Source organism: Podarcis vaucheri, assembly GCF_965113315.1.
Source record: "Podarcis vaucheri genome assembly, chromosome: 3".
Lineage (NCBI taxonomy): Eukaryota > Metazoa > Chordata > Lepidosauria > Squamata > Lacertidae > Podarcis > Podarcis vaucheri.
Genome location: NC_138761.1, coordinates 38,680,549 through 38,703,342, shown reverse-complemented (window position 1 = coordinate 38,703,342; position 22,794 = coordinate 38,680,549). Strand labels below are relative to the sequence as shown.

The window sequence follows — 22,794 nt, the reverse complement described above, 5'->3', positions numbered from 1 at the left end:
TCGCCAACCCTTCTGTGTTTGTCCGCTTGTACCTTGTATGCGTGTTTGGCCAGCTCCAGGTGCCGCCGCAGCTGATCGTGGACCTCCTGCAACTCTGACGCGACCGCATCTGCTGTCTGCGGCTCCCCCTCCCCCATTCTTTCCAATCCCGGGAAGGTTCTGGGGTGCCTCCCGTTGTTGGCGAAGAACGGCGTGACCCCCGTGGACACGTGCTTCGTGTTGTTGTAGGCGAACTCGGCGAGAGGCAGGTAATCCACCCACGTCGCAGGCTGTTGATTCGCATAACATCTCAGGTACTGCTGCATGATGGCATTGACCCGCTCCGCTTGCCCGTTGGTCTGCGGGTGTCTAGCCGACGCCAGGTTGATCTTGACGTTCAGGAAGCCCATCAGCTTCTGCCAGAAATTCGAGATGAACTGTCGCCCTCGGTCAGACAGAATAGACCGCGGCAGACCGTGAACCTTGAACACGTGGTCTATGAACAGTTTGGCGGTTTGTTCCGCCGTGGCCACCTTAGCACACGGAATGAAATGTGCCATCTTGGAGAACAAGTCCACCACCACCAGCACGGCCGTCTTGCCCCTCGAGCTGGGCAGATCCGTGACAAAGTCCAGGGCCACTCTCTCCCATGGTTCGAACGGAGTTTGCAGCGGTTCCAACAGTCCGGCCGGCGGTCTGTGCACTGGTTTGGCCCTCTGGCAGGTGTCACACCTCGCCACATAGTCCGCGACTTCCCCTCTCATTCCGGGCCACCAGAAGTCTCTGGCGACTAATTCCATCATCTTCTCCTTGCCAAAGTGCCCGGCAGTGGGCGCGTCGTGCAGCTGCTGCAGTACCTTGGCGCGAAGTTCGTCTCCCGGCACGTAGATGGCCCCTTTACGGATGAGCAATCCATCTCGCAGCTGGAACTCGTCGGTCGCTGCCGTGCCCCTGTGCACCTCTGCCATCTTTGCTTGCGCGAAGGAGTCATCTTGCAACGCTCGTCGGACCGCCTCCAGGTCAACTGTTGCCGCAGCGCACGCCCACACTGTTGGTGCGAAGATGTGCATGGCGGCCGCTGGCGTTGCCTCCTCCAGATACTGCGGCTTACGGGAGAGAGCATCCGCCATGATGTTGGTGTCCCCTGGGACATACTCTATTCGGAAGTCGAAGTTCGCAAAGAACTCAGCCCAACGTATCTGCCTCTGGTTCAGGAACTGTGCCGTGCGCCAGTGCTCCAGATTCTTGTGGTCCGTGCAGACCTGCACCGTGTGCTTGGCGCCGATCAGGAAGTGCCTCCACGCTTTGAACGCTGCATGAATGGCCAGCAACTCCCTGTCCCAGATGGTGTAGTTCTGTTCGGACTTGCTGAGCTTCCTGGAGTAAAACGCTCCCGGCCTCCAAGCCCCCTGCGGGTCTTTCTGCAGCAGGACTGCTCCCACGGCTCTGTCCGAGGCGTCTGTCTCCACCCTCATCGGCCTGCTGGGGTTGACATGAAGCAGCTGCTCTTCCGACGCGAAGAGCCGCTTGAGTGCCTGAAAGGACTGCTCCGCCTGCTCTGTCCAGATGAACTTCTTTTTCTTGGAGCTGAGCGTGTCCGTGATGGCCGCCGTCTGCATAGCAAAGCCCTTGATAAACTTGCGATAGAAGTTCGCGAAGCCGACAAACCGTTGGACCTCCTTCCGGTTGCGTGGGCTTTTCCAATCCAACACTGCTCGAACCTTGGTGCTGTCCATGGCGAGCCCCTTGTCAGACAACTTGTAGCCCAGGAAATCCACCTCCGTCACGTCAAACTGGCACTTCTCCAGCTTGGCGTAAAGCCTATGCTGCTGTAGCCTGCTCAGCACTTCCTTGGCGTGTCTGTCATGCTCCTGCTGCGATTCCGAAAAGATCAGGATGTCATCCAAGAAACAGACGCACGTCTTGTAGAGGAGCCCCGCCAACACGTGATGCATGAACGCTTGAAACACGTGGGAGCCATTTTGCAATCCAAAAGGCATAACTCTATATTCGTAGGTACCCAGGGGCATGAACATGGCTGTCTTCCACTCATCTCCTTCCCGCATGCGAATGAGGTTGTACGCCCCTCGCAGGTCCAACTTGGTGAACACGCTGCCCTTCCGTACCTTTGCGAGGAGGTCGTCGATTCGGGGCATGGGGAAGTCCGATGGCTTGGTCACACTGTTTAAGATGCGATAGTCCACGACCAGCCTTTTTTGGGGCGTGTCCCGCTTCTTAACAAAGAATACAGGACTGCCCCCCGCTGCCTTGGACTCTCGGATGAAACCGCGCTCCAAATTATGATCTATGAACTCTTTGAGTTCCTGCAGTTCGTCCTCAGACATGGAATACAGCTTCCCTTTGGGCAGCGCCGCCCCCGGCAGCAGGTCAATTGTGCAGTCATATGGTCTGTGGGGGGGGGGTAGCCTGTCTGCCTCCTTCTCGCAGAAAACCTCCAAAAATTCTGCGTACTTGTGGGGAACCGCTTGCAGCGTGCCTAGCTGCAGCTGTGACTCCTCTTCCTCTCCTTCCTGCCGGGGCACGATGCAGTGTTCAGCACAAAAGGAAGAGCCGAAGGTCAGCTGCCTCTGGTACCAAGCCAGCGTCGGGCTGTGCTTGTCCAGCCAACTCATGCCCAATACAATGGGCGTGTCCGATAGTTGGGTGACGTTGAAGCTGATGATTTCCCTGTGATTCCCAAGTCGCATCACCATTGGTGGCGTCTGCTTCACCACTTGCCCCCCTAGCAGCTCCCTGCCATCCACCGTGACAACCTGCAGGGGCAACGTGGCAGGCAGCAACTGTATGGCATGCCGGTCGACAAAGTCCTGCCCTATAAAGTCTGCATTGCTGCCTGAGTCGATGGTAATTGGCACGTCCATGGTGATTCCATTGGGCAGCTGGAGCGATGCAGTGAGCTGCACTACTGGCTTGGGCGGGAGGGGGTCCATGGGCTGTAAAATCTCTGGGGACTGCTTCACTGACACGTCTGGCTGGGCCCCAGTGCCTCTTCCTCCAGCCAGACTGCGTCGTTTCCCTGCTGTGGTTCTCCTTGGTGCGTTGCTGCAGTTACCATTGCTGAGGCTGCAGTGTGCTTGTGGAGCCTCCGGGGACACTCTTTCGCCATATGCTGTGGATCATCGCAGATATAACACTTCCTGTTCCCTCTAGGAGGCTTCGCTTTCACTGCTCCCGGTGCTAGGGCTCTGGCTGCTGACTGAGCCCTTGCACCTCCAACCTCCATAGGTTCCGCTCCTCCTCCTGGCGGAGGCGTGGATTGCGCACGCGCTGCTTCTCTGGGAAGGAAGGAGGAGCCCCTGGCTGGTTCGCGCCCTCCACGCCCTTCGTCCCTGCTCCACGGACGTTCTTCCAGCCGCACCCCCACCGCCAGCGCCCTCTGAACGATCTCCTGCGTGGTCCGGGGTCTCTCCCCCCTCGCAATTTCATCTTTAATCGAGCTGTGCAATCCCTCCCAAAACAGGTCTCTTACAGGAGCCGAATCTCTGTCCCATTCCAGGGCACTGACCAAAGCGAAAAAGCAGGCATGGTACTGCCTTACGCTGGCCCTCCCTTGCTTCAGTCCATGTATCTGCTGCCGAGCAAGATCCACGTCAATGCTTGATAAAAAAACACCCATCCATCGCTTTAATAAAGGCATCCGCATTTTGGAGCGCCGGATCCTTATCCCTCCACAAATTGTGCAGCCATGCTTTAGCATCTCCATGCAAATGGGACATGATGAACCCCACTTTCTCTTGCTCATCTCTAAAGTCTTTGTTCAGCAGTTGCAGTGCACACATTACATCTGCTCTAAAGTTGGGGTACTGTTGCAGATTCCCATCGAAGTGAGAGACCAGACCGCCTGTTCTTCTTCCCAATCCAATCCCCTCCCGTCTGGGTGTCAGTTCCCCTTGCTTCGTAAGCACTTGACCTGGAGATCCCTGTAGGCGGCAGCTGCGTCCTCCTCTCTCTTCCTGGATGCAAGTGCCTCGGCATTCAGTCGTGTCACTGCTTCTCTGAGTTCCGCTATCTGCTGTTCAGCCGTCATGTTGTCTGCCGTTCGTGAGCTCGCTAGTAGGCACCCGCTTTCTCTCCTCTCCGTGAGGCCGTAGATGCCCACAATTTAAGAGACAGAGCTTACTGTCAGAGTTGCTCCCCGATCCTAGCTCACAGAGGATCACGCTAGCCAGCGATCATTTAGTAAAAGTCTTTATTGAGTTACAGTTCCCATTCTCAAGCTGCTGCGTGCAACTCTACGTCTTATGGTTAGATCGGTGAAGCTCTGTCTGGGTCCCCGCCTCCTGTACACCAACTTAATATCCTAGCCTTACTCCACCTTTTCCGCCTGACTGTTCTTCTCTGGGTCCCTCTGCCCCCCGGGGTCTCTTCCTTCCGGGACTCTTCTGACGCTGACCCCCTGGACCCTTCTGTCTCCTTGCGCCGGGCTTTAGGACCTGGCTCCCTTTCCGGGCTGCTTACTGCGCCACCTTCCTGTGCATTTGAACTTGGCGCGCGCGCCCAACCTTCCACTTTCCGTCTGACCGTTTCTTCGCTCCCTGATGGAGGTGTGGCCACTCCTGACTCGTGCCCTCCCTCCTGTTGTGAGCTGCCAGCGCTTGATACCTGACTCCCTTCCTCTCCCCTGCTCTCTGTTGGTGACGCTGGTCCCGATTTCCAACTGCTCCCCTCTGAGCTCCCTCTGGCCCTTTCCTCCTGGGGTGTCCCCCTAGGCTCCCCCCTTGCCCTGGCCACTGGTGCTCCTTTCTGTGAATCTTCCGATTCACTGGAAAGACTCGGAGATCTCGGGTCGTCGTCATCACTCATCCTTTCTTCTGCCTCCTCCCCCTCGCTCTCTGTTTCCTCCCTTGCCCTTGCCTCTGCTCCTGAACCCCTGACATAAGCACTTCATTCACTTCTGATGCTTTTTCTTTGTGCTGCTGTAAAATGCTTTGCTTGGGTCAGTTGCAGCACAGCTGTGACTTGTGAGTCCACACGGATCTCAGCAGCAGCACAGACCTTGCATACCCCACCCCCCAATGCACATCAGAGGAATTGGGAGCTCATTGCCCCGGAATAACAGCCTTCTTGAGAATGCTCATTAGCCATGCTGGTGACCTTGTGCACTTGTTGGTACCTTTCCTGCCCTTCATATCCATCATCTACGTAAGCCATCCTTATGCATATCCACACTGATTATTAATTTTTTTATAACATCAATTTTATTCAAACACATTCATGGGGACAGAGCAGGCTTTTAAACCTTATTAAGGATGCAAGACTGCCTAAAGACTGATGTGCCGGTTAATTTGTACTGTAGTAAATGGGCATTAATTTTGTGTAACCGGAAACGGAAATGCAGCCTAAAACGTATGTGTCTCTTAGCTCATGGTATACAAGTTCATTTGTAGTTGTAAACAATTGTTTCCTGCTGTGAATACAAGTCGTGGCAAGCCATGGGTTTGTGAAATGTCTCCCTCCTCTTTTGCCCTTTGTGAGGATGAGAAAGCTTCTAGTTTTAAACTAACTACAGTTCCTGGTAACTTGGGGAATTGTGCTTTGTTTAGACTAGGGTTAGCCAATATGGTGCTTCCAGATGTTTTTGGACAACAAAACACGCCAGCCACAGCTAGCATGGCTAGCAATGGATAATGGAAATTGTATTCCAACATACAGAGGGCACCATTTTGGTTGTCCCTGATTAAGACCATGGCTTTGAATGGGAGCTACAGTTTCTGATGACTAAAATGTGGTCAGGGCATGCTTTGATTGATCACAAAGAAGGCCTGTCTGCTATTGTTCTTATGGGAACTCTTCAGAAGGACTTCTGTCCAATTAATCATGTAATGCACCAACTGTTTTTGAAACATAAAAGCTTTATATGAATTCTAAATATTAAAGAAGGCAATGCTGCTGATGGAGTATTGTCTGTGACACTGTACGAATTAGTCTTGGCTCTTATTTTGTATTAGTCATGGAAAAACCACTCTAAAAGGAAGTTATTCACATAAAGGAAAGTGTATGTGTCATACAAAAATGTAAAATTACCCATAATACATTACCATCATAGATGTCATAGATGCAAAGAGAATGAATTAAAATGCTAATCAGGTATAAGGCTGTGAAATAAGGGCAATTAAAAGTTTGTAGCAAACAATGAGGCTATAATAACTGCAAAAAAAACTGATTCTGTATTATTAATAACGAGAATAATGGCATATTTTAGGCATTCATCCTACATGCTATTAGATATAATACAAAAAGCATTGGTTTTAGAGAAATAATGTTGTTGTAATATTTTACCAGAAAGGCATTTTGAAACTGTTTCCAGGCAGGGTGCCCCTATGATCCTGGTGGTCGCTATATCAAGGTTAACGCTGACATAATAGCATACTCACAATCCTATGCTCGGTCAATAGCACAACAACACGTCAGCAGGTGAAAAAAATGAAACTACCTACATCACCAGATAATCCTTTAGCGTCCTTGTAAATGCCGCATTGCACACTGACAACACCTTCATGTTATTCATGCTTAGAAGGTACCAATCCATGCATACTGATGTCTGAACAACCTCACAACATCACTCAAACTATTGTCCTCACCCAGAAGTAAGTCCTATGAAGTTCTGTAGTTGTGCCATGATCCCAGTTGTGCCATGCAGTGTTTGTTAAACATATTTATTCAGAAGTCAATTCCATAGGGGTCAGTGGGGCTTACTCACCAGTATATGTTCAGGGGTTTTCAGTCATATCAAATAGAGACAAATATTTGGGAGTGCTGCATGGTACTAACCAGGGCCAGACCAATACACTTTGTTACCTGAGGTGAACCACAAAAGGGCGTCCCCTCCCCACCCAGGAAGAAGTGAGTGAAGATCTACATCAAGAACAAACAAGGAATAAAGATATACACTGGAATCTGCTGCCCCTGTGGATCCTTCTTCACCTTGCCTCATGGGTGGGCCAACCCTGGTAGTAACACACATTTCTCCAGAGAGCTTACACAACAGGTTTGTCTACAGAAACTCGTGCAAAACGTACCTGTGGACTGTGTCTGTTTGCTTCCTCTGTTATTTGGTGGGATAGAGACTGCCATTTGTCTGATAGTCTAAAATTCAAATTTAATAATATTAAGCATAACATGTATGTACTCTGTAATGATGATGATGATTGTTTTTAATCAGGGGGTGCAGCACTGGACCTAAAAGCTTGTCCTCCCAAACCATTCCGGTGGATTCTTGATATGACATGGTTGAATCTGGTAGAACTGAGTAAACTACCGCAATTTTCTGAAATTATGAACCAGGTGGGCTCATTTGTCTTCCTTTCTGTTCCGTATATTGTTTCCCACAGCCATTGTATCCTTTTGCTTTAGAGAATTGAGACGTGGCCATTAATTCCAATATTGCTTAGTTTCGTACCTTAATGACACGCTATCTTTTCCCCCTCGAAGTGAATAGCCTTGGTTCAGTGGCAGAGCACATGTGCATAACGTGCACAAGGTCCCAGATTCTGCCATCTCTGCGTTGGGCTGGGAATGTCCACTGCCTTAAACCTTGGAGTGTCACTGCCAGTCAGTTGTAGGCAATACTGACTTAGATGGACCAATGGTCTGAATTGGTATAAGGCAGTTTCCCTCACGCCTATATGTGGGCATATAAATAACCACAAATACTGGCACATCCCAGCCCTCAAAAACATGTCCTACCTAACATGAGTGAAGCTTTCTGGAACGGTCTGCTAAGCCTCCTTCTCTGAGCAGCAGTCAGAGCTGCTTAGTAAGCCCTCACCTCCTATGTCAGGGGGGAAAATATCTCAGGGCTCATCTTCTGCACCTATTTCTTTTTCCTCCCCCATCCCCTCCAATCCTGCAGCAGTGAAATGGGGACGGTGGGATTTGAAGCAAAGGTCCACCAAGCTCCGGGTGCAGCTGGCAAACAGGCTGGGGGCACACAGCCACACCAAACAGGCTTTCCTTGAGGGCAGGGGACTAGACGGGGCAGTGTCTGGGCTTCATTGCTTTAGTTGCACTTTAGTAGAAGCTCGTCCTGTGCACCTTCTCTCTACTCACCGTTTTTTCTATGTTTTTCCTATTGGTGTTGCACCTGACTAGATGTGTGTTGCACCGCATGCAGTGGGGAGGGGAAGTGTGCTGCCGTGACAACAGCCTGTCCTGGGGCTGAGTTTTGGGGGCAAAGCAACTGGCAGTTCTGCTAGTACCTTGTGGGCAGGTGGCTGGAAATGATGGTAGGAGAGCAAAAGACGGAACTGGCATGTGACTGGGCCCCCACCTTGATTTACTACATTGTTGCAGGATAATTAGGTCTGAGGACACAGGGGTTAACTAGAGGATCCCATTAGTTACTTTCCAGCCATGGTGGTGATGAGCATATTTTGCAGTTATACTAACTTTTCAGACTGTCTGCACCATTTTTATTAAGTAAGAACTGCACTGCTCCTTCAACAACTATAATTCTATGATGCAGCTGCAAAAAAGGCTAATGTTATTTTAGGCAGCATCAACAGAAGTATAGTGCCCTTTATCTTTATAAATGACTTGAATGAAGGTACCGAAGGGATGTTCAAGAAATTTGCAGATGACATCATACTAACACAAGTATAGTTTCATGATCAAGGGAAGTGATTTTATTGTTTAGTTGTGTCCAACTCCTCGTGACCCCATGGACCAGAGCAGCCAGGCACTCCTGTCTTCCACTGCCTCCGGCAGTTTGGTCAAACTCATGTTAGTAGCTTCAAGAACACTGTCCAACCATCTCGTTCTCTGTCGTCCCCTTCTCCTTGTGCCCTCCATCTTTCCCAACATCATGGTCTTTTCCAGGGAGTCTTCTCTTCTCATGAGGCGGCCAAAGAATTGGAGCCTCAGCTTCAGGATTTGTCCTTCCAGTGAGCACTCAGGGCTGATTTCCTTCAGAATGGATAGGTTTGATCTTCTTGCAGTCCATGGGACTCTCAAGAGTCTCCTCCAGCACCATAATTCAAAAGCACCAATTCTTTGGTGATCAGTTCTGCCTTAGTCAGGCACTCTTGGAGTACAGTGTCCAGTTCTGGGTGCCACAATTTAAGAAGGATATTGACAAGCTGGAACATGTGCAGAGGAGGCTGACCAAGGGTCTTGAAACCAAGCCTTATTAGGAACAGTTGAAGGAGTTGGGTATATTTAGCATGGAAAAAAAGACTGCGAGGAGATATGACAGCCCTCTTCAAATATATGAAGGGCTGTCACATAGAAGATGCTGCAATCTTTTTTTCTCCTGCTCCAGAGAGTAGGCACGAACCAATGGCTTCAAGTTGCAAGAAAGAAGAGTCCGGCTCAACATCAGGAAGAACTTTCTGACAGTAAGAGCTGTTAGACAGTGGAACAGACTTACTCAGAAAGTGGTTGACTCTCCTTCCTTGGAGCTTTTAAACTAGTGGTTGGATGGCCATCTGTCATGGATCCTGTAGCTGAGATTTCTGCATTGCAGGGGGCTGGACTAGATGATCCTGAAAGTCCCTTCCGATTCTACAGTTCTATGATTCTATGAAATATGACTTTGACTGAAGTGTAACTTTCTAAAATTGTCAGAAGTGTACTTTAATGGGAAAACTATGTTTGTCTATTGCATTTGGTACATTAGATCTGTCGTAATGAGAAGGGATGGAAGAATTGGTTTGACAAGGAGGCTCCAGAGGAAGAAACGATTCCTGATGGATACAGTGACTCTCTAGATACTTTTCGTAAACTTTTGCTTATCAGGTGAAGATCATGCAATTTCAGCATTGCCTGTTTTGCTAGCATTCTCCTAAGAGTGCGGTGTGCTAATTGCTCTGCTGCATTTCCCTCGGGGGGAAACGCTATGTAGATGAAACTGACACTCAATTTGAGCCTCACCAAATATGTTCATTCCTAGGTCGTGGTGTCCAGATCGCACACTTTCTCAAGCCAGGAAGTACATTGCAGATTCTCTGAATGAAAAGTATACAGAGCCAGTCATTTTAAACTTAGAGAAAACTTGGGAGGAAAGTGATAAGCGAACCCCACTCATCTGTTTTTTATCAATGGGATCTGATCCAACTATCCAGATTGATGCACTGGCCAGGAAACTTAAACTGGGTATAAATATAATATTTTATTCTTCAACATAAGAATTTGATTTTTTTTAAAAGAAAAAAACACTTTGGTAAATTTGGTTTTTGTAATAATTCACTGAATTTGCAGTGGGCCCTCTCATCAACAATCCTGAAAAAACTTCAGCAACTTTATAATGAGGGTTGTATTCAATTGTTCAAGCAGGAGGTGTCCATTAATAAAAAGCCAATTGTTACACAAGGCAGGGCTAGAAAGAGCTTCAGATTTCAAGGCACTTGAGGCTACTGTTAGAGGAGCTTTCACTAATTCTGTAATAAATGGCTCTTTCTTGATCTAGGACAGGGTGGCCACCAAGTTTCATATGGTACTCAGCCTTATTTCATGTGATGGGAGGAGCTCGGAAGAAGAGGTGGAGGGCAGGACAGCGGGGGGCGGTTGAAATGCATAGAGAGATGGAAAGTGGGGCGGGGGAGAGAATATTGCTGTAAGCGGCCAGTTCAGGCCTCTTGGAAGACTGATATGGTCTGAACCACTGAGCCTCTTGGGCTTGCTGATCAGAAGGTTGGCGGTTTGAATCCCCTCGACGGGGTGAGCTCCTGTTGCTCAGTCCCAGCTCCTGCCAACCTAGCAGTTTGAAAACACGCCCAAAAGTGCGAGTAGATAAATAGGTACCGGTAGGAAGGTAAACGGCATTTCCATGCACTGCTTTGGTTTTGCCAAAAGTGGCTTAGTCATGCTGGCCACATGACCCCAAAAAAACTGTCTGCGGACAAACTCCGGCTCCCTCAGCCTGTAAAGCGAGATGAGCACCGCAACCCCAGAGTCGTCTGCACCTGGACTTAACTGTCAGGGGTTAATAAAGTTATCTTTATTCCTTAACTTAATTTTCATTGGCATCAAAAGACCTTCATGCATGCAGCAAAGCGATATACTAAATTAACTGAGTTAATTGGTTCGTAGCAAAGGGAAGGCAGCACAAACATGAATAATATAAAAGGCCAGCATTCAGTGAAGTCTTACAAAGATACAATGCTGTATATCTGCTAAATGAATACAATATGCATAGGATTCTTTAGTAAGTTAAAGCATAGAACTGAAAAGCCAAAGTGCTTGCACGCTTTTTGAAAACTTGCCTGCAACCAAGAGTACAAATGTATGTAATCTTATTATCATTCTACCATTTCACTTGTTGTAGAAAACAGAGCTATTTCTATGGGACAAGGACAAGAAGTTCATGCACGCAAGCTAATTCAGACATCAATGTCACAGGTATGTATACAATCTTGACATTAAAAAATGTCTCATCCCTTTCCTTGAGTTTTTTGAAGATTCCACCTACCCCTGACTCAGGTTTTGTACTTCCATTAAAAAAATTGTATAAAGAGGTGTGGCATATAGCTATTAATGATAAATTAACATGTGCTATTAAGGTAAGATGGGGAATATGCAGGAGAAATGATTTTGAGAGATATAGAAGGTATTTGTAGAATTTGTACTATTAAAATGGAAAGGGGTCAAACCATTGCAAAAGGTGTTGAAATTTTGGGAGGTTGAATAGTTATACATAATGGAATGGTTTCAAGGGTGGAGTGTCCATTTTTATTTTTATTTATTTATTATTTATTCCTTTGTTTAAAATAAAAATAAAATAAAATGCATTTAAATAAAATAAAATAAAATAATTGCATTTAAAAGAGTAAGGTTGCAATCTGATATAGTGGTACCTCTGGTTAAGAACTTAATTTGTTCTGGAGGTCCATTCTTAACCTGAGGTACCACTTTAGCTAATGGGGCCTCCCGCTGCTGCTGTGCGATTTCTGTTCTCATCCTGAAGCAAAGTTCTTAACCCGAGGTACTATTTCTGGTTTAGTGGAGTCTGTAACCTGAAGCGTATGTAACCTGAAGCATCTGTAACCTGAGGTACCACTGTACTGAGCTTCTTTATTTAGGAGCCTGGGCATATCTGTCTATCTCTCTCTCTCTAGGTAGCATCTATCTATCTATCTATCTATCTATCTATCTATCTATCTATCTATCTATCATCTATCTATCTATCATCTATCTATCTATCTATCTATCTATCTATCTATCTATCATCTCTACCCATTGAGATTATATATATATATATATATATCAATGCCAATATATATAAAGAGGGGTAGAGTAATCTGTCCTGACCCCCTTTGCTTAGCTACCAAACCTGCTCTTTACCTCACTATTTTGTCATTCTGGCTGAGACATGAAGAAATGCACTGTAAAAGATGGATAGGATTTTGGCTGTTCTGGTCTGTCACTATTAAATTCACTCAAGTGTGGTATTGAGGAATAGATGTAATTCCCATATTAAACTGGTTACCTTAAATTTCTAACAGACTTATTTGGAAGCCCCATTGATTTTAACAGAGCTTAACTGCAGTTATTATAGTATCTGAAACATGGTATTTTTTGAAAATAACTTTTGCTGTACTTTTTCATGAGACTTCCTTCCAAAGCAATGTCTATAGGCCTGGGAGGTTAGTGTGACTTCATATTTAAAAGAAGAGGTGGCATATTTGCTAAATCTGAGTCGAAACTTTTTTTTGCTGGTGTTGGGGGATGCCAGCAGAGCGGGTGTGAACATGTTCTGTCCTCCCTCACTGATATATATATATATTTTGGGGGTGGGTTTCAGCCAAGGGAAACAGAGCAACAGAGACAGAGTCAATGCACAGCTAAGTGCAGGTGACCTTGAAGGCTAAAGTCTGCAGCACTCCAGAGCCGTAACTCAACTTTGAAGAGGGCACTGATTGCAAGGCAAAAGGAAAATTTGCTTAGCTAACAAGAGAGGTGAAATGAACTCTGAATAGAGGAACAGAATTATGAGGCGTAGTGTGGCTAAAAAGGGGCATGCGAACATCATACTTAATAAGTGTTGGTGTCCTATGATGAGAGAAGCCCTGGACTCTCTCCTGGAGGAATAAATCATCATCATAGTTTATTTATACCCCACCATTTTCGCTGACAGAAATCCACTGGCCTTTAGTGGTGGGTTGGGACCCTGTTCCGTGGTGCAACATGATCTGAAGTGGGTCACAATAGCAGCACTACCACCATACAAGTATATATTGTTTTTAAAAAGTAAGAAATGAGCCCCCAAATGCATGGTGTATTCTGGGTCTGAAAAAGTTGAACCCTACTAAAACAAAGAGCTCACCAGAACCCCTCAGTGATTGATAGAAGTTTTGGGAATCTTAGAGCTTGCTTAGCCTAAACAAAACCCTTATTCTGAAGGGAAAAGCAGGGTGTTTCTTTTAATAAATGATGATGGTGATGATGATGATTACAAGGTACCTCCTGTTCACCAAAACCAGTAGAAATTGCCCTGCTATAATTTTTATAACTACCACAAGATGGCAGTACTACTTTACTTACTCATTGGAACCTACAGTACTGTAGTTGTTACATTTTAATGCAAATCCATATTTATTATTAAAACACAGAAACCCTAAACCCCAATATCAAGGAGATATAAATGATAACAAGTAGCTAGTGAAACCTTCCATCTGTGGAATACTCAAGTGGTAGTTGTTGTTGTTAGTAAATTGCAGTTGGCTTGATGTTTAGCAGATTACTTAATTAAGGTTTTTTGTTTGTTTGTTTGTTTGTTTGTTTGTCTGTTTTGCTACAGGGTGGCTGGGTGTTACTTCAGAACTGCCATCTGGGTCTGGAGTTCATGGAAGAACTTTTGGAAACAATGATTAGTGCTGATATCCCTGATGATAGCTTCCGAGTATGGATAACCACTGAACCACATGAGAAGTTTCCAATTACTTTGCTTCAGGTTAGCCCTAGCATATTCAAGGGGATTTAGATGAACTGTTAAGATAATTCATGTGGCAAAACTGAAAGTGGGAAGGAGAAATATTGCTTGCCTTGAAATTTAAACTGTGGTAAAGGTTAAAAACTTTTCAGTCATATGAGAAACTTTAGGTTATGGTTGACGCAAGAAGAGAATCTTTACCTATTCAGAAGTTTCCTCTCCTGTAGACTCAACAGGGCCCTAAAGCAGAGATTATTCTGCCATCAGCTTGCTGTTTTTTTCCAGACTGGCATGCCATTGTCCAATTGTCACTATCTTTGGTGTTATCGTTCTTATAAAGATTTTAAAATTATTTATATATGTATATTCTACCTAGTGGATGTCAGTTATTTGGGTTATTTATAATAAATTTTACAAGGGGCTTCCAATCTTCTCCAATCCAAAATGTCAATCAAATCCTCACCTGCATAGTTCCATAATGCTGTTACTGGCAGCTGCTGCTCCCTGACTCGTAAATGAGACACCTCACTGCCCTCAGTGTTGATCATTGGCTGCTGAAGGGTATTACATTTTTAGTAGAAATATATAAGAATAATAAAAAAAGTCCAGTAGCACCTTAGAGACCAACTAAGTTTGTTCTTAGTATAAGCTTTTGTGTGCATGCACACTTCTTACTGGACTTTTTTTTAAAAAAAAAAAATCATATATTTCGACTGTGTCAGACCAACACGGCTACCTACCTGAATCTAGAAACATTTTTAGTAGCTTATAGCTCATTGTTATACTGGACTAGTAGCAAGGGATCTTAGGGGTGTTTTTTTGGGGGGGGGTGTTGTGAATTCATACCTAATGGAATCAGATAACCAATGGAATAAGGAAGGAGGTGTGGATACAGAAAGCATGTGTGTTTCATCCAATGGGAAGCTGTTCAGTCACACGTCTGTCATTTTTAAGACTACACACTAGAACCAAAGTTGTGTTTGGCTTTTGTTTATGTCTGAACTTTAGCTTTGAAAATGGCATGATTTTTAGGCAGGCTGCTTTTGGGTTCAAATGAAATAAATATTTTTTTTCTTTTTATATATGTCAGACTTCTATAAAATTCACAAATGAACCACCACAAGGTATGCGAGCAGGTTTGAAAAGAACATTTTCTGGTATAAATCAGGACTTGCTTGATGTCAGCAACATGCCCATGTGGAAACCTCTTCTTTACACTGTGGCTTTCCTACACTCCACTGTTCAGGTATTACAAACATACTTTCTTTTCATTTATGCCTAACAGGACCTTTCCACTGGGATGCCTGAAAAATAACCTATTGCTATATGTGAGCTCAATTTTATAATGCACAATAAAGGCTTGATGCTGCACACCCATCCTTCTGCTTCAAATGTTTCATTTTTGGCCTCAGAGGGTAACAATATCTATCTATCTATCTATCATCTATCTATCTATCTATCTATCTATCTATCTATCTATCTATCTATCTTTGGGTATTTGACAAACCACGGCAATACCTGAAGAATTATCCTTTGAGCACAAAAATTAGTTAAAGAATATGATAATACAGCTTTCCTGTATCTCCTGTATTTCCTGTATTTTTTGAATGGAAATTGCCAATTAAGAAGACTCAAAGTGACCATGCTGTGTCTAAATGGGATCGGTAATGGTCACTGTATTACATTCTGGGTTGTTAAGATTACATTGTATTGTGAGATTCTTCCGATGATTTCCTGGTGTATCTTGAGCTGCAGTAGGTGCATAATTCATATCAAGAAACATTTGTCCATTTTCGATCAATATTCTGTCAATTCTAATATATTTGATCAGAAAATGGTATTGACTTGAAATGTCAGCGATTGAAGTTGTTAAACAAAAAGCAATAATAAGCAAAACAAGCAACATTAATAAATAGTGAAATCACACTCCTTGCTTTCTACTGTCTTATTTCAGGAAAGACGCAAATTTGGCCCTTTGGGCTGGAATATTCCTTATGAATTCAACTCAGCAGACTTCACAGCCAGTGTTCAGTTTATACAGAATCATTTGGACGAATGTGACATTAAAAAAGTGAGTGTCCCTATATTGTAATGTTGTTTCTACTTTGTATATACTGAGGATGATTATGGTCAGTTTATCTTAACCTCAAAAAAGAGACAAGCATTAGAGCCCCAGTTTTTTTAGTGACTCAGATTACCCACCCACCCATTCACTCAGCCCCCAGTCTCTCAAATAAGTGCTTGTGTGGCCCAGAGAGATCCTGCAAACCATTTGCAACATAGCTTCTCTTGAAAGTGTGAAGCCTTTCTTAGCAGAAGTTTAAAGTGAAGAGGAACGGCCTTGGTCATATAGTGGATTATGAAGCAGCAAACAAATGTGGATATGCTTTACTAATACTAGCAGTCATTACATGATCTTTAATTAATAGTGCACTTACATTTTCCTCTGCCTCAGTTATGAACAGCATTCTAAGTTTGAAACATTGGGCTTCATCCATCTTCCTGTGGGTGATGGATTCCTGTGGGTGATGAACTGAACTGCCTTCAGCTAAGCCTTCTTTTAAGCCCTTTCCCACCTGCAATGACATGTACCTTAGCATGCATTGTAACTTGGCAACTATTACTGAGAACCAGGAGGCATGTGTGTAGCTCCCATATAGAAATCCATTCCTCCCTTTCTTCCCAGGGTCTCACACTCAGTGTAGTTTGCAGACCAAGACCCCGGGCAGAGGAGAGGGATCGCTAGATGACTATATGGGAAGTACACTTGGGCCTCCTGTTGGAAGTAATGGTCCATTCAGTGTGATGTGCACACGTCATGTACCTGCAGCAGCCAGGGAGAGAGGGAAATGTCAATTGCTTTTGTGTGCATAGCTGCATCCATAAAGGAATGGGATCATACCCACAGTTATTATTGCTTATAACAGAACAAGCGGCTGCAGTCTGTACTTTTGGGTAGCAATGCATTCACTGTGAGACACGATGCATTTGTAGTACATGCAGTTAATAGTTTACAGCCATGTTGACAAATGAGGCTTTTGAATGGAATATGAGAAATGTGGCAAATTGCCTCTTTCCTATTGATTTTCATTTATGTGGGATGATCAAGAGCTAAAAACAGATTTTCACAATCTTAGGTCAAATTCACAAGATGGTCTTTATTTTTATTTGTTTTCTGGAGAACCTTAGTTATATTTGAGGTTTTCAGTTGTTATCCTTGGGGCAAAAGTCAGAGTTACGGGTGCCTGCACATGATCCTTGAGCACTTTGTGCAATCCAAGTGTGTGGGTATGTACTAGAATTTCTAAAATGTGCTTGTTTTTGTCTCTAGGGAATATCCTGGAGCACAGTCCGATACATGATTGGAGAAGTACAGTATGGAGGCAGGGTCACCGATGATTATGATAAGCGTCTTCTTAATTGCTTTGCAAGGGTAAGGAAATGTGATGAAAAGTTCTTAACAAAAAGCAAAAAAGGCTTCCAAATGAACAATGATTCACTTTCAATTGAAATAAACTATAGAATGTTGTTAAAAATGTACTGGCAATGTAATAGGACCCTCATGGCATATAATAATAATAATAATAAATTTTATTTATATCCCGCCCTCCCCAGCCGAAGCCGGGCTCAGGGCGGCTAACAACAATCAAATAATCAGTCAAATAATCACACAATCTAAAAATATTTCATTATAAAAATTAATTAAATCAAATTGATGGCAACCAATTAAGCAAAATTCTGTGCAGGTTGCCAGAGGAGGGAGTCAGGCTGCGCCCTGACCAAAGGCCTGGCAGAACAACTCTGTCTTGCAGGCCCTGCGGAAAGATGTCAGGTCCCGCAGGGCCCTAGTCTCTTGTGACAGAGCATTCCACCAGTTTGGAGCCGCAGCCGAGAAGGCCCTGGCTCTAGTTGAGGCCAGCCTAACCTCTCTGAGGCCTGGGACCTTGAGGATGTTATTATTTGCAGACTGTAGGTTTCTCTGTGGGGCATACCAGGAGAGGCGGTCCCGTAGGTACGAGGGTCCTAGGAAAGAAAGGCCTTTCAGATTTATGATTTTGTATTTCTCATAAAATCAATGTATTAAAGCCATTGCTATGTTTTGTTTTTAAAGCAGTAGGCTTTCAGTTATTCATATAACAAGCTAATATCCTATGCATTTAATGAGTAGGTTTGGGGATGTTGGTTGGTGTACATCAGTAGGATTGTGCTGTCATGACCTCAGAGTCTAGCAGTGACCAGCAAAGAAGCCAGAGCAGATTCCTGGCTTTTTGGGTCAGATGCTGGTAACCAGAGGACAACTGAACCTGAGGGTGGCAGGCAGGACCTCATTGAAATTAGATGCCACAGGATTAGAACCCATACAACTGGTGCAGGACCCTCTGGGCCTGAGGAACCATGTGTCTTTCACAGTACTTCACCAGTGCAAGTGTGTATGGTGAACACCAGGTAGGAGGCCATGCAATAAAGGAGAGGTGCCTGATTGGATGCCAAAGGGGTGGCCCTTTAAGAGACACTAGTTCTCCAAAAGAAGATGGTGACAGAGGCTCAAAAAGTCTCAGTTTGCACCCAACCCTTGTAGGAACAAATTGCTCATTTGGGACTCTCCACGGTACTGAAATGCCAGCTCACCAGCTTCCTGGCGGTGGGTGGGTGGGGTTTGCAGCCTGGCGTGGGGCCCGCCATCGTCCCCGGGCCACATCACACCAGTGGTCGGCACAGCAACACTGTTTTTTCCCACCGAAGGGGCCAGTTCAACTAATGGGGCGGAGCCTCAGGAGTGGATCGCGCCTGCTAAGGCTTCACTCTAGTCCGCTCCTGTGGCTTAAAAGTAGCAGGAGTTGATGCTGACTGTGCAGTTGGCCCTTGGAGCGTCACCCACACAGCCCTCACTCTAAATGTTTCCTTTGTTACAGGCTAAGTTTTCTTCTTCCAGGTTCATGGGTGTTGCTGTGGTCGGATGATGGTTGCTGTCTTTCAGAGCCGGGAAGGAATTTTCCCTGCTCTGCAGGTTTTGCCTTCCCCATAGCAATTGTCACAACTTTGGCGGTTTTAGGCCTTGGGCAGAATCCTTTTGTCCAACAGTCAACAAAGGGGTGGCATGGTGACTCACCCCTTCTGCAGCGGCAATATCAGGGCCCCCATTAAAGGGGTATTGAGGGGAGTCTCTGTCCACAAGCGCACTGAGAACTCCTCTCTGCAACGTGGAAAGGGGACCAGCTGTGTAAACACACACTTTGCAGTGTTCCCATATTCCTGACTGACACTGCCGTGCCTCAGACCCCAGCATGGGGCTGAGAGGGATACCTAAGCCAAGGTTTCCTACATCTGGAATTCAATAAGGTTGTGGCCAATTTTTTATCCCAAAATATATTGTCTGTGTTTCATTTTGTTTAATTGAGGGCTGGCTCCCGGGAGGTGGGGGACTGCGCCTGGGCACACAACAACCAACATTCTTTACTCTGTGAGCTCCTCTGGATCAGGACAGGAGCACTTTGCCAACATTTGATGGCTTCTGCTTTCTGTCCTTGTGTACCCCATTCTCAACAATCCAGCACTTAATTCTTAACAAACTTAAATTTCAACCCCCCCCCCCCGTTTTTGTTTAGGTCTGGTTCAGTGAGAAGATGTTTGAGAATACATTCTGTTTTTACACTGGTTATAAAATACCAGTGTGCAAAACTCTGGAACAGTATCATGAATATATTTCAACTCTCCCATCAATGGACAGCCCAGAAGTATTTGGTCTTCATCCTAATGCAGACATTACGTAAGTGGGTTTTTAGCAAAGATGGAAATTCTTCAAGTTTTTCTTTAATCACTTTTAAAAATATATTCTAAGTAATGAAGTATACTGGAAATCTACAGTATTCACATATACCAGAATATTTAAGAGAGCCTTTCTGGACTTTTTCAAGATTAAGGGAACAATCCAGCATCATGCTGGTCTGTGGGAGGGAATTAAGGGAAAGTCCCATTTGCAAAAGTGGAAGTTGGTTGTACAAGTGGAACATCATAACTGGATATTACCCCAACTTAACACTTTCCAGGTTAAACGTTACTTTTAACAATTTTCAAAATGTGATTATCCTATGAACAGAGAGCTTTTCCATATGTTCTAACACTTCTAGCAACACTTTTGTTCCCACTCAGTTGTACTAAATAATTTAGTTGACATTTACACAAGATGAACTTGGATCAAACAGACTGCAAAAATGATATTATTTCATTAGTTCTCATGAAGTTCTTTGAATTTAACGATGGAATTTCAATCTTACCTGATAACTGCATTTTGAATGTTATCTTTTATTTAGTCACTTTTTATCCTTAAATACCTGGCAGGTTGTTTGTTATTTTCTGCTTCAAATACTGCACATCTGCTACAGGATGTAATTAGTCATCATAATATTTTATTAGTTTTTTATGTTATTCCTATGATTCTGTCATGAATTATGCTTTTGGCCAATATGCTCACACTTAGCATTTCTGTGATTGTTAAAATCTGGTCAAACATTTCAACAGTGTTATTAACAGGTTTGAACACTCAGTTATTAAAAGTGATATTTACTTTGGGGTTTCAAAAGTTTTACTGTAGAGGACAGAGTCTAGTCCTTAAGTTACCTCAGAAAGGCAGAAGTGAATTCTCAGGGGGAGTGCCCATATCTGAAGATTCATGCCTAAAGAGCTATGGCTTTGACATTTTGTATTATATTACAACACGTATTATCGTTTTGACATTTCATTATTATTCAGGTGTAAGCATGCCTCATGTAATTATATCCATGTCTTTCAAAAGTAATGTGAGAAGCAGCCCTGAGGTGTAAAAGAGCTGGAATCATAGAATCAGAGTTAGAAGGGAGCACAAGAATCATCTAGCCCAAACCCCCGTGCATTGCAGGAATCTTTAGCCCAATATAGGGCTTGAAACCCACAACTCAGGGCTAAGTAAGAAGTATAAGTTGCCTGTGTAATAGCATGTCAAGCACTGCTCTCTTGAGCTCTGAATGTGGGGCTGCCACTATATCGCTCGAAATGCTAATGAAACTATCAATGCAGCAGATGTATTTGTTTGTATATTGCTTTATAGGCTGAGTTTATCACTCACCATTGGCATCTCATTTAAACTACCCATCAAACAGTTTTGGGAGAAAATGCTGAAAGAAGCTGCAAAGTGGCATTTTAGGTTTTGAGTAGTTGGTGTGTTGCTGCTCTGGGAATTTCCTGAAAGATCCCTGCAAGAGGCAGCTTGGCATTGTTTCTTTGCCTTTCTGAAATGTACATGAAATTCATTGGTTCGTTTCCTTGTAAATAAAACTGAGTCTTTTTAGCATTGTAGAGTAGAGTAGAGTAGAGTATTGCGGATTGCCAGAGAACAGCTATTCCTAGTTGCACTCAGACATCACAACGACCCAAGGTTCATTGTAGCATGAGAAGCGGACACGGAGCAATGGATCCAAACTACAAGAAAGAAGATTCCACCTAAACATTAGGAAGAACTTCCTGACAGTAAGAGCTGTTCGACAGTGGAATTTGCTGCCAAGGAGTGTGGTGGAGTCTCCTTCTTTGGAGGTCTTTAAGCAGAGGCTTGACAACCATATGTCAGGAGTGCTCTGATGGTGTTTCCTGCTTGGCAGGGGGTTGGACTCGATGGCCCTTGTGGTCTCTTCCAACTCTATGATTCTATGATTCTATGAGCCTTTGGAGTCACAATGCCTCCCCTCCCCTCTTCTTTTATGCTCAAATTGAGAAAGTTTAAGCAAGAAGAAAGAACAGGTTCTCTTACTGCAGATATTGAAGGAAAAGAAATCTGTTATCAAAAATAGTTGCAAAAGTAAAATACTCTTAACAAAGAACTGCAAAGTGCAAATTTCATGGGTCCATTTCCTAGCAACAAAACTAATATTCTGCTGCATATTATTGAAAATTCCTCTTAGGTATCAAAGTAGCACAGCATCTGATGTCCTGAACACCATTACCAATATTCAGCCAAAGGAAAGCGGAGGTGGAGTAGGGGAAACTCGAGAAGCTATCGTGTATCGATTAGCTGAAGATATGCTTGAGAAGCTGCCTCCTGATTACATACCACATGAGGTGACTGTTTTTAAATTCTACAAGAGAATTGCAGACATGGGAATACTAATTTTTTTGAGGCAGGGCTCTTGAGACTGATGCAGCTTCTGGGTGGTCTAGAAATCGGCATCTGTGGCTGTGAACAATACCAAACACACATGCCCGCAGTGGATGCACTAAGTTGCAAACAACAAGCATAAGGTCATGATGGAAAGGCAGAGCTTTGCCAAACCAGAACTGGAACAAAGGACTTTTAAGAGGAATGGGTAGTTTGTGAGTTGATATAAGCCATACCTAGGACAAACTGCTAAGTGTGGAACTTCTTAAAGTATAACCTTTAAATCCAGGAAAAACATCTACCTTTTCTAGACAGAAAGAAAAAAGATAGATGTTTTCCTGGATTTTCTATCATGTAAAGGTTATACTTTAAGAAGACATAATGGGCCAGTTTAGACATAATGATCTTGTCGTGATAATGCTGGGTTTAGTAAGCTGAGAACAGTGTCCACATACTCCTCCTCCTTCACAAGCTCTTCTAGTCCTAGTTTAAACAAACTATGGTTTCCCATTACATACCAGCTGGCAGACTGGTTTAATGTCACCTTATTAATCAGGTTATTAAATCTAGATCTGTTTATGTTTCATCAGACCCAGTGCCCAATGGTTAGAACACCTGATAACATCCCAAAATATACATTTAAGCTAAAAAGACCACACCAAATAGTTGCCTACAGTTCATCAGACAAATCAATGGATACCTGATGAAGGATTTGGAGTTAAACATGGTGTTCTCCAGGGATAGAACCAGGCTAGGGTCCATCCTAATTAGCTGCCTGGGATTGTGGGCTTTTCCTTGAAGT

The 22,794-nt window shown here is 44.4% G+C and overlaps 1 protein-coding gene across 1 annotated transcript in view; it reads left to right on the top strand.

Annotated features, from left to right (window-relative positions):
- DNAH8 (dynein axonemal heavy chain 8) overlaps positions 1-22,794 on the top strand; it is a 148,671-nt gene that overhangs the window by 116,926 nt on the left and 8,951 nt on the right. The window contains exons 80-89 of the mRNA XM_082214788.1: positions 7,163-7,284; positions 9,617-9,735; positions 9,890-10,092; positions 11,264-11,337; positions 13,736-13,888; positions 14,958-15,113; positions 15,822-15,938; positions 17,199-17,300; positions 19,474-19,634; positions 21,799-21,955. Coding sequence (XP_082070914.1) covers positions 7,163-7,284; positions 9,617-9,735; positions 9,890-10,092; positions 11,264-11,337; positions 13,736-13,888; positions 14,958-15,113; positions 15,822-15,938; positions 17,199-17,300; positions 19,474-19,634; positions 21,799-21,955 — 1,364 coding nt within the window. The remainder of the gene's footprint in view (positions 1-7,162; positions 7,285-9,616; positions 9,736-9,889; positions 10,093-11,263; positions 11,338-13,735; positions 13,889-14,957; positions 15,114-15,821; positions 15,939-17,198; positions 17,301-19,473; positions 19,635-21,798; positions 21,956-22,794) is intronic.